We start from the raw sequence: 18,162 nt of genomic DNA on the forward strand, positions 1-18,162 counted from the left end.
CTTCTGATATTTATGTTACTCAGTGTCCTGTCCAATGTTCTGGAACTAAGGTTCAATTGTTTCTGATGAAACCCAAATTTATACTGTCCCCAATGAAAAAGCGGCTTTTCAGAAATGCTCTTTCCAATGGAAGTCAAGCCACATTAATTACAAAAAAGGCGGAAATTATCTGAGGAACTGAAAACACCAGACACAGATAAATAGAAAAAATAACATCATTTTTATTTACAAAAAAATCCAAATATTGGATGCTGTAAACAAAATTCACAATCTGTTCCCGCTAGCACTGGAGCAAATGCTTTACTTGGTTAGAAGTGTCTGTTTCCCATCCACTTTTTGTTTCAGCCTCCAACAGAACCCAGAGTCAAAAAGTTCCTAAAGGAACAGTCCAAGGGGAGCGGTTTGATGCAGCAGAATGTCTCGCTGAAGACTAAAGTTGTGCGGAATGCCACAGGAGAACAAATTCAGCATCACTTGACTTCCCACAGACTGCAAGAGTTTGTGGTGCCACGTTCAACCAGTCCTGAAGTCTGCAGACCTTTCTGATGTTTAACTAGGTATAATCACGGCTTGCTAAGAAAGCAAACCCAAAAAAACAACACCTGTACATGGATTTTGGATTTTTGTCATCGCAGTGGAAATCAGAAAGCAATACACACAAAAAAAAACCAAGAAAAAAACAAAACAAAAAGTGCTTAATATGTCATTAGATAGATATATTTCTCTCCATTTCATTTTCATTTTTCTTTACACGTTTTTCTTTCCACAAACTATTTAAAGCTTTCTCAGAATGGATGAGTCTTCAATATAATACAACTCACATATAAAGCACTTACAACAGGCATTTATAAGCTGTGCATGAAACTTTGTGCAATACATAGCAGCAAACAAGTCTTAAAGCATTTAAATAAAAAGAGTTATGAAAATATGAATCCTGCTTCCATTTTATTCCCCCCTCCCCATTTTTTTCTTGTTTTGTTTTTGCATATTGTGGATTATATATACACAGTATGATTCCATTTATCTGAACTGAATGACCCAGGACTGAGAATGAAATGTTTGGATAAATGAGAGTGATATTTACATAAGTATAAAGTGATATGCAATCACCTGAGGTCCACATAGCAGACACGGACAACTGAAGTTTCACAATAACGAACGATAACAAACTGCGGATTATACTAGTTCTTCAAAAAGAATCTGATGTCTTTGTCTTCCTCATCTCCCAATGACATATCAGAAGAGGTTTAGTTCCTCTTTGATTCACATTTAACCCAACAGTAACACAAACCATAGGACTGTAATTAAGACAACATCTTAAGCTAGTTGCTTAAAACCTAGTTTCTTTAAAATGCATTTGAAGCTTTTGCTGAATGAATAGAAGGACCAGATCCTAAGAGTAACAAACATTTTCTTCTTATGAATGTGCTAGTTTAATAAAATTGGAGAAGGATCGGAGGGGGGGATGCTCTTTGGCCATATGAAGGACTAGGTCTGCAAATCACAGAAGCCAACACGTTCTGAAAATATGCTGTTATTTTAGTTTTGACCTAGAGTCAAAGCATCTTCTCATCACTATCACCAGACGGTTTAAAAACAACCTCCACTGCCAGCCAGATGCAACAAAGCCCTGTTAGTGGCTGAAGATTGCTGGCTCCTTAAAGCAGAGAGAGAAAAAGAGAGAGAGAGTTATTTCACCTAGTGAACAGAGCTTGTGGGGCATGTGATGCAAGGCAACCATTTGCTGCTTGCCATGAGATGCATCTACCTGAACTACGAGAGGGAAGGGGGAGGAGAAGAGAGACAGTGACCCTGTAATCCTCAGACTAACAATAGCCGTGTTAGGTTTTCTTAAAAGAGGGAAAAGGCTGCTCCAAAGGGGGAAAAATGTCTATACTGTATTATCAGCATTTTGTGGCTGAAGCACTGCCAGATACCCCAAACCCTTTTCAATAGTGGATGACTCATTTATTTGCAGCAAAATAGCTGTGGTAGGAAAGGACACACCACATTACCAGCTGATCCTCTTGCTCCAGCCTTCTGCTCAGCTTCCCTCAGAAATCCCCTCTGAGCAACAACAGGCTAGACTCTGATTTTGACAAAGCACATCTCCCTGCTGATTCGCTGGGCCAATGGAAAGAGGACATTTCATTTTCGTAACTGAGCACTGACTAGATGTGCATTTGTTATGAGGGTGAGGTTTGTGATTTTCTAAGCAGGCTGTGGGTAGTGAACAGACAAGCAAAAAGTGACGACTGGGGGACCGACTGCCAAGATGGAAATTAATTTTACATTTCCTGCAGAATTCACAAGGAAGAGACTTGAGTAAACAAGCTGGGGTCCTGTTAAACTGACCTTCAGACACAAAGGGATGGTTAAGAATAGAAAAGCTTCAGTAATGGATAATGGGGGAAGGGACAAATGTATTGCCAGTAGCTTTGTTAGGACAATGGGATGCTAAATTGCCTGGTTAGCAGTTTACTAATCCCTCCCCTTTAAATATTTTATGTTGCTTGAACATTTCCCTGTGCAGCGTGTATTTCTCTCCCTTTGATTCCGCAGTGGTGGGTGGCTTAGTTCAGTTTCCTCTCCCAAACTGTAACCTTGGCTTCCTTTCTTAGCATTAATAAAACAATGTGTAGGCCGCAATCCAACACAGATTTGGAGCACTGGAACCCAAAGATTTTTACGTTTCCGGACGTAAGAGCACTTAACGCTGTGTTTGATTGTGACTGAGGTGTTAAGTTAGATTTTGTTTGCTTTAATTTAAAAAAAAAGTGGCTGGATGAAAAAAGAAGAAATGGTTAAATTCTTTTGTATAATCATCACTACAGTGGTGAGGGTATAAAAACCCTCCCAGTAAAATGATTTCCCAGCATTCCCCTAAGTCTCTTGAGAGAAAGGAAATTAAATTATTTGTCCCAATGCAAAAGATTAATCATTTTAAATAAGGTACAGTACTAAACTGGAAAACGCAGTGTGACAACCAAAGTTGTTTAATACTTGCATAAAAATGTGTGTGTGTGTGTAATATAAAATATAGATTTCCAAAATCCATGCAACAGTCTTCATAATGGTTCAGTTTCACATTTACTAACTTTTAGTGGTCCTGGAATGCACAGTGCATTCTGCTTGCTCTTTTTAAATGTCAATAATTATTATTCAAATACAATATTCTTTAGCTGTCAAGGGAGCTATCCATCTGAGCCACATTCCGATGGTTGTCTGTACATCAGAGAGGCATGCAATCATGGTACTAGTGAATTAACTGTCAAAACCATATTACAGTACAAAACAGGGGACAAAAGGATCAGTGGGTGAAATGTTTGAAACTAGTATGGCTCACAAGTAACCCAATGGATTTGTTTATGTTCTTGCAACCAAATGCATCCTTTGAATCCCATCTTGCTTATGAATAGTTTGTTTATTCAGATTTTCTGGTGCAGGATAACTCTCTGCAAAGTGCCCACAGCATTATGATATCCTGTTGCAGACTGGAAAACACACTGTATTTTATTTAAAACATTCCTTAAAATTGCTACATTTTCCCAGACCATATTGAAAATATGTGTGTATGCATGTATACATACATACACACGCGCGCACACACGCACACACACACAACAATATACACACATACACACATGTACCTATGATAACATCACACCAACAATAGAAACTTTATATAGGTATTTGCCAGCAAAAAAAATAGGCATTTCCTCCACCATTTATTCACAAGCTTTTTTGTTTGTTTGTTTGTTTGTTTGTTTGTTTCTTGTGTCCCTGATAAAAACAAAATGCAAGTTTAAACCACAAAACTATATTTTTCTCACTTCAAATTTTCTAAAGGTATCAGGCACTTTTGTTTAACATTAGCATGTACAAATATAGTAATATCTTATCTTTCCTCTTTTTTTTTTAATAGTCTACTCTGCTTTCTACTTGCTTGGATAACTTATCTGAGAAATCTTTGGTCCTGAAGCATATGATGCTTGCTACAGCTGGTTTTCTGGCTTTTCCACATTTTTTATTTTTTTTACAAAATGTGAAGCACACACACAGCTGGAAATAATGAAATTTGTCATAATCTCTCTCCCCCCCCCCGTTTCTCTCTTTAAAAAAATAATAACTGTACCCACCTACAACTGCTTTTTTTTTCTTTTTTCCCCATTTTGGAGCAAGCTGGTTCTCTTAAAGCTTTCTATTCAAGCAAGCTATACATTCTATGGGTTCATTCCACTGACAGCACTTAATACATGCCCCAAAGGCAGTAATTCTAAAATATCTCTTATTCCAACATATCTCTGTGTTATGAATCTAAATTAAAATTCCTGAACGCATATTTCCTTTCCCTTCCCCACTCGTATTTCCTCCCCTGTCTTTTGTTTTGTCTTGTTTTTTTTTTGCAGATTCATTTAAAAAATAAAGGCTTCCCAACTTTCACTCTGCCATATTTATGGGAGCAGGCGTCACCAACCCATATTGTCATCAAGCATTCCTCCTCCCTGGTTTCCTTCAAGGGGACCTATTTGCTTTTCATGACAGGCCTCTGTGCTTTGGGGTAGAGAATCCAATGAGGTTTTTTCGTCTTTCGGTTCTTTTTCTAAATCAACTCTCTGTTTCATTAGACTGAAGAACCGACAGCTTCCCTCAAGCTGAAAAGCCAGAGCAGACCACCATCACACACAAAAAACACCCCATTGTTTGTTTTGAAAAAAAGGAGAAGAGGGGGGAGTTCTGCCTTCCCCCCCCTTCATTTGCTTGACAGAAAACAAACTCTCCACCAAGCCTATTAAATCTGCTAATTACAGGGCAACCAAGTCGAGTACGTGTGCTGCTGACACGGGAACATTGGCTGAACCTGGGCAATATAATAATTGCTAAAGTTAGCATCTGCTACATACGGGGCTGGCTGGTAGTAGCACGTGACGTTGGCCACATTGGGGATGATATTCTGGTCAGCTAGCACACGGATGGCCAGCATGGTGATAAGGTTGAGAGTTTGTCTCCTCTCATGTCCCATCAGGCACACGGTGCTCTCATTCACCACACTGTGAAGGGTCATGAGATAGTCATACTTGCGGTCCTCCAAGCCCACAAAGTGATTCTGCAAGTACGACTCCAACTTCCGCTGCTGCTCCCCGATGTCCGAGAAGTCAATGAAAAACCTGGAGCACATGTATCTCTGGAGAGACTTGATCTCGGATTCCGAGGCTGCCCTGAAGCCCCTTACGAGGAGGTTGCAGTACTTCAGGAGACCACCTCCCCTGATCTCTTCTGGGTTTCTGGTAGCAATGACCTTGTTGCAAAGGTGATCAAAAGCTTCTTGGAAATCCCCATAGACACTCTCCCCGATTATAGTTGGGTGAAAAGTTTCAGTCATCGGGTTCTCTGAGCATTCGTAAAAAAGGAGGAGAGAGTCTAGCTTGATCTGAAAGGAATCTACGCTGAACTCAAACTGCCTTCTCAGGGAGTCCACAAATTTCAGCTCCACGTTTTTCCCACTGTTGTTGGACAAGGAGATGAGACTCCACCGATCTGAATCATTGCACACTTTCACCATTTTCTGCACATAGGCTTCCTACAATTTGAAACACACGGGGTTGGGGGGGGGAGAGAGAGAGAGAGGAGGGAGGAGCAGATCAGAAAACCAATAAAAGCACCTCCTCTTTAGAGTCTGCATTTGCATTTGATCCCAGCTCCACCCTGCCCTAGCTTGCAGCAGAGCAAATTTACAGAGCCCAGGCGTAAGAAAGAGACACTGTGGACAGATTTAGCATGCGGTTTTGCAGACCTGCAGTTGCATAGGACCAAAGGGCGAGGGAGTGCTTGTAGCATGGTCCTGCACAAAGGACATATTCTGTAGGATTTTATTAAGGTTTTTCCTCCAAAGAGATTGAATTGATGCACGCTAAACAAACATGCACACACAGAGATATAGTGAAGGGGACAGGACTCTTTCAGACTGTTAAAATGTAGCATACATGCAAAGGAGAATAATAATCAGATTGTATCTTATAGAATCACTAGTAGCTTTCCCTTAAAAATAAACTTGCACCAATATTCTGGGAATTTTCAACATTATCTCAACCTTCATAATCTCTTGCCCACCCCCAAAACAAGGCAAGACAAAACCAGAGCAGGTATAGAGAGGGAAATCAACCCTTTCTTCCCCTGCTGTGATCTAGAATAACATTTGTGGGGCCACCAAGGCAGGGCCTTGGGGCGGATGTCAACACAAAGAGCAGGACAGCCCCCAAACTTAGCAGGGCTGGCTCATTCCACACTGCCATCTAAAGAAGGGGAACGGGATTAGGGTCCTTTAAACCATCTAAAACGCCCTTACTGCACCATTGGTTAAAACAGTTACTTGATTCAAGGCAATCCAGTTTCCCTGTAGCTAATTAAGCCACTTAATAAGCGTTGCAAAGGTGTTTAAGAACAAAGCAGTGAAGCAAAGCACATTTTTATAGAAGAAAGAGCTGGGCTCTTCACATACTTAAGACAGGTTGCAGAGCAGCATTATTAGAGTATTTTGACAGCAAATCCAGCCTTTGCATTCCAGCCTATGCAGGGCAAGGAGACAGAGGAGCACCGTGCCCCTCTAGCGGTCCTAGCCACAAACCAATTAAAAGAAAGTAACTGTATTTAAAACAGCTTAGCCTGATGAGAAATTAATGGAGCTAAGTTAGCATAAGTCCAAGTACTTCTGTTTGGTGCATTTACAAAGAAAATAAGAATTCATTGATGTACAAATATTGTACATACACATGTACACACATACAGAGACTTAGGAATCACTCTAAGGAACCATGCCAAGTTAGTATTTCAAAAAGCTTTAAGGGGAGGACCTGTATATGAATAATCCTGGGGTTGTTTTTTTAGCAATGGGGTGTGTGTATTCTGCCCCCTTAAAAAAATTATTTTTAAAAAATATTTTTATTCAGCTGCACTGCAATCTAAAATAAGGGTTAGCTTGTCCTAGAGGCTGCGCCTTCTCCATTCTGTCCGCCTGCGCTGCTCTGTGCCGGCCCATTTTGGAGAGGTAGAAGCGAAGCGAGAAAAGAGGTTCTCCCAGCCGGCCGGGGACTGCGAGCGCCTTCCATTTACCTTGAGGGTGAGCGGGGTGATCTTCTCCTTGTTAACTCCTTCCGGCAAGAAATCCAACAGGCAGTCCAAGACGACGTCTTTCACCGTCTGGAACTCGGCTTCTCCCTTCAGGTCGGCGCAGAAGATGAGGTCCAAGTCCTTGTAGCCCAGGCCGCTGTCCTGGTGCAGGACGTGGCTGGCCGCCGAGCCGTTGAGGCGCACATCGCGCACGCCGATGCGCTGCTCCTCCAGGCGGCTGCGCACCACCTTCACGATCTGGCGCGGCTGCATCTCCAGCGTGGGGAAGTTGCCCCGGCCGTGGATCGGGATGGTCTCGCTCAGGATGCGGTCCAGGCGCTGCACTTGCTCCCAGCTGAGCACGTTGCAGCGGCTGCTCTCGCTACAACCCAGGCACGGCTCGGCAATAGCCTGCCGAGGGCAGTCGCCGTCGGCGCCGTCGGAGCTACTGCTAGTGCTGCTACTGAGAATATTTTCCTCATCTGCCATGGTCCAGCGCCGTTTGCAAGTTGGAGCGGATCAAATAGATGGAGAGAAAGAGAGGCCTCCTTTGCTGGAGTTTCTTCTTCTTCCACTCCTAGCGGGACGGGGGGAGGGGTTAAAAAAAGGCAAGCAAAAAATCAGGAATTTATAGCTTATGACGAAGACTGCGATCCTCACAAGGGGCGAAAGTAAGCTTTATTTCACCCAGTTTGGCACACACACCCCGCGCGCGTATTTACGCACACATACGCTGGGAGTCTCAGTGGCGCCCCTCTAGAGGCTTCACCCGGGGCAAAAGAAACCCGGCTAGTCCCCCCCCCCCGTAGCTATGGCCCTGGATCTTCAAGCCCCTTCCTCTTGACAGGTCTGAAGTGGTTGGAGGATCTCAGCAGCTCTCCGGCGCTCCCTGCTCCCCCTTCCCTTCCCGGAAAGCGGCTTTGGCTGAGCTAAGCGGCGCTTTCAAGTGAAGCCACGACTCCCGGAGTGGACTCAGCGTGTCGGAGGAACAGGATGCAGTTTTAAGTGTGTTTTCACCGTCCCGCTCCTGATCTGTCCGCCAGTATACACACCTGGGGGCTTGCTCCAGATCACCTGCCGTGTGGCGCGCGCGCGTGTGATCGAGCTGCCCTCCTGACGGATAGCAGCGAAGGATGGCGAGGGCAGGCAGCCTGCACCCCTTGCGCCACTGGAAGAGCCCCCTGGCGCAAAGCTTTCCTCCGGAATCCTGCCCGGTTCTTCCGCCTAGCTAGCAGGCGTCGCGTTTTCCCCGGAGCTACTCCGCCTCGCCCTGCGCAGCCTTAGGTCGCCTCTAGAGCTTTTGCTGGTTCTGCTTGGGAATGTCCTCTGTAGTTTTTTATATGGGCTTTCTCGCTCTTCCGGGGATCCGAGCCACCCTCCGCTTGCCCACGCCCCTCTCATCTGCATAGGGACACTTCTTCTCCTTCCCTCCCTAACCCCCCCTTCGCCCAGGCCTTTCTAGACACGCCCCTTCATATTTGCATAAACAGCTGGTCCCTATGCTTTCCCCAGCCGCTTTTCTAGAGCCGCTTCCTCCTCCCCCGTGCCAAACAAATCCTCTCCTTTCTGGAAAGGGAAGAAAGGTGAAAGTTGGAAGGATCTGGATCCTGCTGGAACATCCTGGAGGGAGCTGGCAAAAAAAGAAAAAAGAAAAAGTGGCACACTGAGGGTTTGGCGGGGGCGGCTCTGTAGGCGAGAGGGCTGCAATTTTTATTTTTATTTTTTTTAAAAATCAAGTCAACTAGGGACCCGCGGGCGTTCGATCAGGAACAGGGGGTGGGAGTTATGTCAGCCTGCCTGTGGAACATTCTCTGGCTCTCCCTGCTGAGTCTGTGCTTTGCGATTGTGTCGAGCTGAAACGGGAGGGAGGCCGAGAGGGAGGGGTAGGTTACATTTTCACGCAGGGATGGAATCCATTGCCGAGCCGGGGACGTTTCGCACTAATAAATAGCCAGCCCGGGGTCTCTGAGAAAGGGTGGTTCCTTTTACAAAAAAAACATTTTGAAAACAGCTCTGTGGGTTTCTAGAGATCCTGGTATCCGGCTTTGTTTTAACTGCGTCCAGTTGTCAAAGCACTTACTCTACAGAGGGCACCCCCACCCCCCCGCCGCTTTTTCTCTCTATTGAATTGTCAGGAGAGCAGTCCAGAAAGGAGTAGGAGGCGACACTGCGCGGCTGCGCTGTGCACCTTAAGCGGCAAGATTCCCGTGGATGTTCATGGAACAAAAGAAACTGCCAAAAAGGGGGGGGGGAGAGACACAGGCATCTGAACACGGCGTACTCAGTATTTTACAGCGCTCGGGGGACCTGAGAAGGATCCAGCTGCACCAGGCTAGTGAAACAGCGATGCCTTCTGGTTTTTGAAGCTATTAGTAAAGCTCGGGACAAAGTGGGAAACAGCTTCCCCGGCGGCGTTTAAAGAAAGCTGGAGTGGCGGGGGACCCAGCCCAGGCATTATTCCCCCGCCCGGAATGAAAGGTCGAATGCAGGTGCGCCTGGCAATCAGTACCACCGTTCCAAGTACTGTCCTTAAAAATACCCCGGTGAAGTAAGGGGGGGCGCTTTTAAGATTGGGGAGGTCAAGACGTTTTGGGACTGGATTCTGGATATACCCGAAGCAATAATCCTGGGCAAAGAAAGCCCTGATTTGCAGCTGGAAATAATAAAATGCCTGCAGGAACTGGCTAGGAAGAAATCCAGAGTTCACCACCACCTGTTGCTGCGAAGGACAGGAGTAAGTGCAAAATAGCGCTGCCAGCTTTTTATTAGACCACCTTCCACTTGGCCAGATCCGTAGCGCTGTGCCGCTAGCACGTCATTTCACAGGAAGAAGTTGGCCTAATCCAAAATGTTGTCACCTACTCCCCTCTCGTTTTTATTCTCTGAAAGTGGCTCCCCAGTACGCCGTGGATTTAACAGCCCAATGGCAGAACCATCGCCTTCCGCTCCAGCTATGAGATGGAACTGCGCACAAGCAGCGCGCGGGGAAGGGGCAGATTCTCCTTCCCGTGGATTCTACAGCACACACAGCAAAAAAACACACACGATATAATGCAAAGGTTGTCTGCTTGGAGAACCAGTCCCTTTTATTGCTGCTAGACTTTCTTTTTTCTACTGGAAAAACCTAAAAGGTCGTTAAACGAGGGTTAGATTTCCTTAGCTACGCAGTTGTGAATGTCCCTGGAAAAAAAGTTTGCGTTTGATCATGCATGCACAATGGGTAAAGGGGAATAGATATATAAATATATATAAACTCACTTATATATATATATAAACTCACTCTTCTCTTTCTCTCTCTCTCTCCCAGCGGTTTAATTCTTCAGTGCGTGACCACAGAATAATCTGACATCTGAGCAATCTAGGGGTAAAGCGCGATTTTCCAGAGACTCCACCTGCGCAGATTCGATTCCTCTTTATATATTTGGTGCATAGGACTTTAGAGGCATGACAGAGCAGGATTGGTGGCCGAGGACTCGTGCATGGTCGAAGAGGTGGCTGTCACGTTTCTCGCAGGAATATGAAGGCTAAAGAGAGGCGCGGAGGGGGGTGAGCGAAAACAGCGGCGGCAGCAGCAGCTGGAGGAGCAATAATAGGAATGGAGCAGATAGAACGTCACAGGTACTGACGTTCCAGCAACAGCTGCAGGGCTATTCCGAAAGCCTGTGATGTGAGAAGAGCCTGGCCAATCAACGCCGGTTTGGCCGTGACGCTTTATTTTCCTCCTCCAGGCCCCTGGGGTGAAGAGCCAATCGGAGAAGGGCTCGAGAAGCAGCGTAAGCGTGCCAGCTCCGAGTGAATGAGCCGTGGGAGGGAAGGAGGGAGGGGGAGAGTAAACACGCCCACGCACCGAAGAGCTGCCTATTCACAGGCGCTTGCGAGAAGATCCTGCGTCTTAGGAGCCTCGTTGTGCTGCGGGGCGAGAAGAAAAAGAAGGCCTTTCCCCTCTTTTCCCCCCTTCCCAATTAGCAGCGGTCGGCGGCAGGAAGCGCTGCCTTTGGGGCTAGGTTGTAGTAGGCAACGCAAGCTCGGGCTGCTACTCCGAGAAGGTTTCTCTGTAAAAGCCGTGGGGCTGCAGAGAGAGATGGGCAACATCAGTCTTTAATAGGAGGCCTTGACTGCGAGGCAGCTGCTGGCTTTCGCTGTGAAAGTTTGCCTGCGTTTGTAGTGGCAACACAGATCAATGACTTGATGCTGCCTGGACCACACGCCCGAAACCCAGGGCTAGCCCAATGTGATGATGCGTCCCCCCATCCTTATGATGGTGGCCAGTGGTCAGGAATGGTGGCCAACAGTGTCGGGGGATGACAGCATATTGGCTACCTCTGCCCTGCTAGATATGTGAAGAGTTTGTGGTCGCGTAGGGATGGCATTATTCCTATCATTAGTCGCACGCGATCTGGGACTGAGCATAAAACATAGTTTAATAGCTGCAGCCAAGGGGTTGTTGGCCTGTGGAAGGAAGAGCAGTGAAGCACGGGACACTATATCATAGCAAATATGGTCAGACTTTAGCACACCAGGGTTCCAATCCCCATTGGGCCCCGAAGTTCACTGGCTGAACAAGGTCAGCCCTGCCTTTCAACACAACAGGATTGTTGCGGGGGGGGGGCGATTAAATAAGGAGGGAGAAAACCACGTGTGCCACTTTGAGCTCCTTGGAGAAAAAGGCGGGGATATCAATGCAATATTATTATTTTTACAAAATTAAAGGAAGCCTCTGAATTTTCAGTTTGCATTCAGTCTTTTGTTACTCTTTCCCTATTCTCAATCGAAAGAAAAACACGCAAGCACTGTCCCAACTGCGGGCCTTTAACACGGAGAAAGCAGACCCTTTCCCACGCGCGTTTCTTCTCACTTTGAAACTTTCACCCCCTCAGCTCCCTCCTCCTACCCGAGAGGAAAGAGAGGAGCGCACAAGACGGCGCGCGGGGGCTACCTTCAAACCTTCCCTCCCATCTGGACGTGGCTGTCATGTGGAAAGCGCAGCATCTCTCCGCCAACCTAGCCAGCGTTCCTCGCGCTCCCCTGGAGTGGGGAGATGAGAGGCTTCTCTTTAAATGGGATGGGACGTGCTTCGAAGGGCCCCATCTCTTAAATGGCACCCCGGAAGAAGAAACAAAACAAAAACAAGAGGAGGCCTAAGAGCATGGGAGCAGCCAGGGGGTGCGGGAGGGCAGCTGTCCCCCTAAACCAAATAAATAAATGAAAATACTTAACAAACTGACCAATTGTGTCACAGATAACTCGCTTCTGCCCCCTAACATAAAGCATGCCTCCCTCTAAAATAAATCCTGGCTACGCTGATGCCAGACAGAGAGGTGGAGGAGGGGCTTTGGGGGGGAAGTAGGAACTTCCAACAAGTGATAGCTGGTCGTGTGAATAGGATAGAGCTAATAATAGTAGTACTGTAGTAGCAATAATAAAATCCAGACTTTGATTGCACTTTAAAAAGACACTGAGGTTTTCCTTGAAGGTGGGGAAGCACTCGCTGCTTTTTGGGAACTGCCAACCCCTCTCCCCACCCCCTTTTTCCGCTGAGCGGCTGAGGGGGAGGCGGCGCTTTGGAGGGGGCTCAGGCGAGCGCGACCTGCGACTTTCTCCCCGAGGAGGCTTGTGGCCGAGGGCGCGCGTTGCGTGGCAATGACGTCCCCTGCCGGCTAAGGAGCAAGGTGCATCCCCTTCCTCGGGCGGAGGGGGTCCCTGTGTCCCGACTGCCTCGTGCCGGGCTGGGTTCTCCTTTTCCTACAGCGGTGTGGAGAGAGAACGGCCAGAGGGCGGCTGCCACAGTTAAATAATTCTGGATAAGGAGCCTGCCAGCCTGTGTGGCTCATTTCTGAAGTAGCTTCAGCAGCAAGGAAAGATCGGGGAGGAAAGAAAAATTGGAGCGCGGGGAGGAATGTAGGATCACAAAATTAAAATAAAATAAAATAAAATAATAAAACAAAACAAAACAAAACAAAACCTAAGGATCATTTCAAACGTTTTTCAGGAGGACGTTTTTGTAGCAGTGGTAGATCATAGACGGATCCCCTGTTGGGGTTGTTGTAGAGGAATTACTGATTACCAGCATTCAAATAGCATTAACTCAGCAGGTAAATTTAGGAGAACTTGACTCTACAGTAATCCTAATAATAATAATAATTTATTATTTATACCCCGCCCATCTGGCTGGGTTTCCCCAGCCACTCTGGGCGGCTTCCAACAAAACACTAAAATACAATAACCTATTAAACATTAAAAGCTTCCCTAAACAGGGCTGCCTTCAGATGTCTTCTAAAAGTTTGGTAGTTATTTTTCTCTTTGACATCTAGTGGGAGGGCGTTCCACAGGGCGGGTGCCACTACCGAGAAGGCCCTCTGCCTGGTTCCCTGTAACTTGGCTTCTCGCAGCAAGGGAACCGCCAGAAGGCCCTCGGCGCTTACTTAGAGCCATGAGGCTTAGAACCCCACCAAAAAACCTGTTCTCAAATCACAGCTTATTTATGTGTCTACCACAGAGTACACTACTACATAAAGGTAAAGAACACCTGGATGGTTAAGCCCAGTCAAAGGCGACTATGGGGTTGTGGCATTTATCTTGCTTCAGGCCAAGGGAGCCGGCCTTTGTCCACAGAAAGCTTTCCGAGTCATGTGGCCGGTGTGACTAAACCGCTTCTGGTGCAACGGAACACCATGACAGAAACCAGAGTGCACAGAAACACCGTTTACCTTCCCGTCACAGTGGTACTTATTTATCTACCTGCACTGGCGTGCTTTTGAACTGCTAGGTTGGCAGAAACTGGGACAGAGCAATGGGACATAGTCAGTGCTGTATACTGTCACCATGGTGCAAACCCAGGAATCTTCTCTTTTATCTGGTTTCTTAGATGGATCCCACCAGATGATCTACCATGAGTTACATTATACCATAGTCACATCTCACTTTCTTGTCCATTGCATCATAAACATCGCATACCCAGAGTTCAATGGTACAAAAGCCACCATCTCATGACTCTTCATATCCTTGTTGATAGACAGAACCATGAAAATTGTGGATGTAGAACTTTGCATATTTCCAAAATATTTACGACTAAACATGCATAGCTTTTGCAGCACTTTGGCTAAGTTTGAAATGAATTACGGTACATAATTAAAACATAAACGTTTATAAGCAGAGCACAGCAAGTCTGCAAATGAGTGTTAAAAGCCTAAGCAGTTACTTTGCTGTTGGTAAAATGTGCAAAAAGATTGCACTCTGGAGCTTAAGGTAAAGTTTGTGATATATTGGTTGTCAAGCTGAACAATTTAAAACTTTTATGTCCACAGTGGACCAAATATTGTTAAACATTCATAGGAATAGGATTGTGCCCTGCAGCTTAAAATAAGCTCTACAAACCCTTATGGTTGCAAAGAGACTTATCCTTCAAGGCTAGATGGATTAACTCTCACCATCTACTATTCAGTGGTCTGAAGTTCTTAGACCTTTTCTGAATTTGAACACCTATTTGGATCTATGGACAACTTAAAATATATTTCTGAGTGCTGGATTATTTTTTATTATTCATGTAGGGTAGCAATGTTTCTTTTTGTTATAATTGCAAAAAAGCTAATATTTTTAAAATTATAAGTAATGTGGATATGAGAAGTTGGATACTGGAATTAAGAATTATGATATAGATTATGATTTACAACAAACTGCTGCAGTGGGGAGTGCCCATTTACTGTTCCAGCTAGGCAGTTAGCCACACCCTTCTTTAGGGTACCCCATTGCATTCCCCCTCCTCCTTGTTTTGCTTTGTCACCCCACCCAACAGTCAGTATTCCATTCCTATTGAACATGCCCTGTCCTTAGAGCTGGATTTAGAGCATTGAGAGCAATTCCCTGCACAGGGTGCTGAGCTGAAAAGGCACAAAACTGAGAAGCTGCATAATTGAGAAGATCTATTTGGAGGTGCCAAATTTTGACCTTGCATAGGACACCATATTATGAAAGATTACCAAAGTCTGCCCCTGCTGTCCTAGTCAAATTGTTTTGGTGTTCCCCTGCCTTAAGAGTTTTTATGCACAAGATTTCTATACCTCTACAAAATTTAGGATTCCGCCAAGACTGCTCATACCTCCTTCTTGTTCATGTGTGTTGTCACTTTGACTACATTAGCAGAGGTATTCGTGCTTGAACATCAGAAATGGAGGGAATGGTGCTTTTAAATGCTAATTAAACATAGGTAGTAAAGGTAAAGGACCCCTGGATGCTTAAGCCCAGTCTAATTTGACTATGGAGTGCGGCGCTCATCTCCATTTTCAGTCTGAGGGAGCCGGTGTTTGTCTGCAGACAGCTTTTCCAGGTCATGACTAAACCACTTCTGGTGCAACGGGACATCATGATGGAAGCCAGAGCGCATTGAAGCACTGTTTACCTTCCCACCGCAGTGGTACCTAGTTATCTACTTGTGCTGGTATGCTTTCAAACTGCTCAGTTAGCAGTTATTAAGCATAACTCTAGCACATTGGGGAAACACTCTGCAGAATAAGAGATTTGAGGCTGAAAGACAACAGGAAAGGGTGGTTCATGGAGACTAAGTTGGAAGTGAGCAGAATATGTGAGACTCCACATGTTTACTACATAAACCACCTAGCTGCCTTAACTTACCATTTTCATTTTTTCTGGTGTGTGAATAAATGTGTGAACACCTCAGTTCTTCTCTTAGGCCCAATCTATATCAAATGGTAAGCATATGATGTAATATTTTGTGTTTATTTTTAAAAGCAGCTGCTGGAGGTCCATTTAGGATCAGGACCAAGGAATGTAGAGTTCAGCCCTTTCACTTCCCACAGTGTCCACAAAAATTGTTCCTTCTAACTTGCTATTTGGTTTGGGAGAGAAGCTTTCACTGGCGCCAATGAAATGCAAATAGAAGCTCCTGAGGGGTCGCATTTGTTTGCACAACGGCAAACATGGTCTCCATGGTCCTGAACCTAACCAGGGCCTTCAGCAGCTTCTGTTTGCAATGTTGTTGTTGTTTAAAAAAAATGCATGTGACATTAAATCCCCAAAGCCAGTATCATTCTGATTTCAAAACTATTTGAATAGTGAATCTCAGGTACATACAACAAACCATTTCCTGGGGATGTTCTACATGTCTGACATCAGGGGTGGGGATAGTATCGTGGAGGAGCATTTGGCTTCCCTGCCACTTACTGCCTGCCCACTGCAGTTGTACCTGTGTCTATCTGGAAGCAAGCTCTATTTAATTCAGTAGCACTGACTCCCTGACTAAATGGGTTAGAATATTCTTCATATGATAGAACCAGATGACCATAGCTATGTTATACCTGCATTAGCCCTGGAAGTATAGTCTGCTGTTGTAGTGGGACCTTGGAATCATGTAAGGTGGGTTATTTACTTGAAGTATGGGACTAGTGATATTTCATACACAGTTATTTAAGAAATTTGTAAGAAGTGATTTACAAATAGGATTTATCCATGCAAACATGCTCTTAACTTTTGAAATGCTGCATATCCCAGAAGAAACCCAATATTTTGTTATACTTGCACACTGCTTGCTTCTCTATACTTCTCATGGACATGGGGCAATTTAGCAGAAATCAAACAAACTATTCCAGTCTTTTTAAAGTTGCCGACCACAATTCTCACAGGGGGGAATCAGATCTACTGGTTTGTGGTAAGGAAGCACTTAAAATCCAGCCCAACCCTGCCTTTTCAAGCACAAAATAGATTAAAGATGCAACATATGGTCTTTGTATTTCACATCTATGTGTATACTTATGCAAATCTGCATGGTCTTTACAAAATTGCATTTTCAACTTCCAAAAGTATTTATGGATTCTTTTTCCACATAGGGATCAGGCAGCTCCTGAGAGACAAAAAGGACTTTCGCCCATCTTAGCTAGGAAGCAATGGAAACTGCTTACATTTCCTAACACATAGGGAGCAAGTAGATATTATTTGTCACAAGAACCAGCTGAAGAGAACCACTCCCCATCCATAAAATGCAATCATATTGTCCATGTCCAGAAGCAATGAAACCGATTGTTTTCTAAGAAACAGAGCTAGCAACTTCATCTACCCATAGCTAGCTATGAAAAAGAGGGCATTTCAGCAACAGAGGCAGGCAGAGAGGAGGGATGAGGGGGAAATAGGCAGGGGGAGTTACCAGGAGTTCCATGTACACCAAAAAAGAAAAGCCAACAAGATGGCATATACTTCCAAACAAACAGAAACTTCATCTGATAGCTATTTTACGAGACTTCACATCTTTGATATGTTATTTGCCTGCCATTGAATTCAGATCTTGGGTGCTTCAAGTCTGAAGGTTGAATTCAACACAACGCTAAGGATTCTCCTTGCATGACAGGACATTATCCACCTCCTCCTGCACCCCCTAAATCTGTTCAGGGATTTTCCCTAACCTTCCAAAGCAGATTGGGGGGCGGGGCGGGGCAGGGGGCATTTGCATGGAAGAGAGGGAGAAAATTCCCTTGTGCTAGCATTAACCTTTGCACTACTGCAAACAGTCCTTTGAATCCTGCCCACTCACTGTTTTTGCATACTAAGCGACATAACTTTCCATTTGTCATTCACCATGTCACTTTGCCACTCACTCTACCTTGGGCAACAAATCTTAATTTCACATTAAAACACCTGGTGCAGGACTACCCTGCAGCTCATGAGAAAAACGGAAAGCTATTTATGGAAGCAAGTCATGTGGAAATGGAACAAAACATAACGTGTGTATAAGCTTCTGGTGGCAAAGTATGTGAACCTGCATTCCAATTTCTTATGCTGGCCCAAATGAAGCGAAATATTTAAGCATAATAATCAGTAACTTAAACTAGGATAATTATATTGCTGCAATTGTGGGGAAATTTGCATAGGTTAAACAGGTCTTCTTGGTTATACTTGTGTGCTGCTACTGGCGTCACTGCTGTTATGAACATTAATTCAGTTCATGAACATATTTCATATCATAATATGGAATATACATGTACTTAAGAGAACAATGATTTATCAGGATTCTTAACTTGTATTCTGTTTAGTTTTAAAAGTTTTATCAGT

General features: G+C 44.9%; 1 protein-coding gene across 3 annotated transcripts; it reads right to left on the minus strand.

Moving 5' to 3' along the window:
* Positions 1–201: 201 nt before the first annotated feature.
* Positions 202–10,761, minus strand: TENT5A (terminal nucleotidyltransferase 5A). Of its 3 annotated transcripts, none has more exons than XM_081187138.1 (3): positions 10,388–10,761; positions 7,111–7,684; positions 202–5,581 (listed from the first exon to the last, which is right to left on the minus strand). In XM_081187138.1, exons 2-3 carry the CDS (start codon positions 7,594–7,596, stop codon positions 4,802–4,804), a joined length of 1,266 nt encoding a protein of 421 aa, XP_081043264.1. In that variant the 5' UTR covers positions 7,597–7,684; positions 10,388–10,761; the 3' UTR covers positions 202–4,801. The 3 variants fall into 3 exon arrangements, with proteins under 3 accessions (XP_081043264.1, XP_081043262.1, XP_081043263.1); XM_081187136.1 differs by having other exon boundaries at positions 10,366–10,761; XM_081187137.1 differs by lacking the exon at positions 10,388–10,761 and adding an exon at positions 8,160–8,463.
* Positions 10,762–18,162: the final 7,401 nt, after the last annotated feature.

The sequence above is a fragment of the Podarcis bocagei genome, assembly GCF_964188305.1.
Source record: "Podarcis bocagei genome assembly, chromosome: 3".
Taxonomy (NCBI): Eukaryota; Metazoa; Chordata; class Lepidosauria; order Squamata; family Lacertidae; genus Podarcis; species Podarcis bocagei.

What these genes read in the sequence shown, in the direction of transcription:
- TENT5A (XM_081187138.1), bottom strand. Translation starts at nt 7,596, where the DNA reads ATGGCAGATGAGGAAAATATTCTCAGTAGCAGCACTAGCAGTAGCTCC. An exon ending in TCACCCCGCTCACCCTCAAG is followed by an intron (nt 5,582 to 7,110) that starts GTAAATGGAAGG and finishes TTCAAATTGTAG; the next exon opens with GAAGCCTATGTGCAGAAAAT.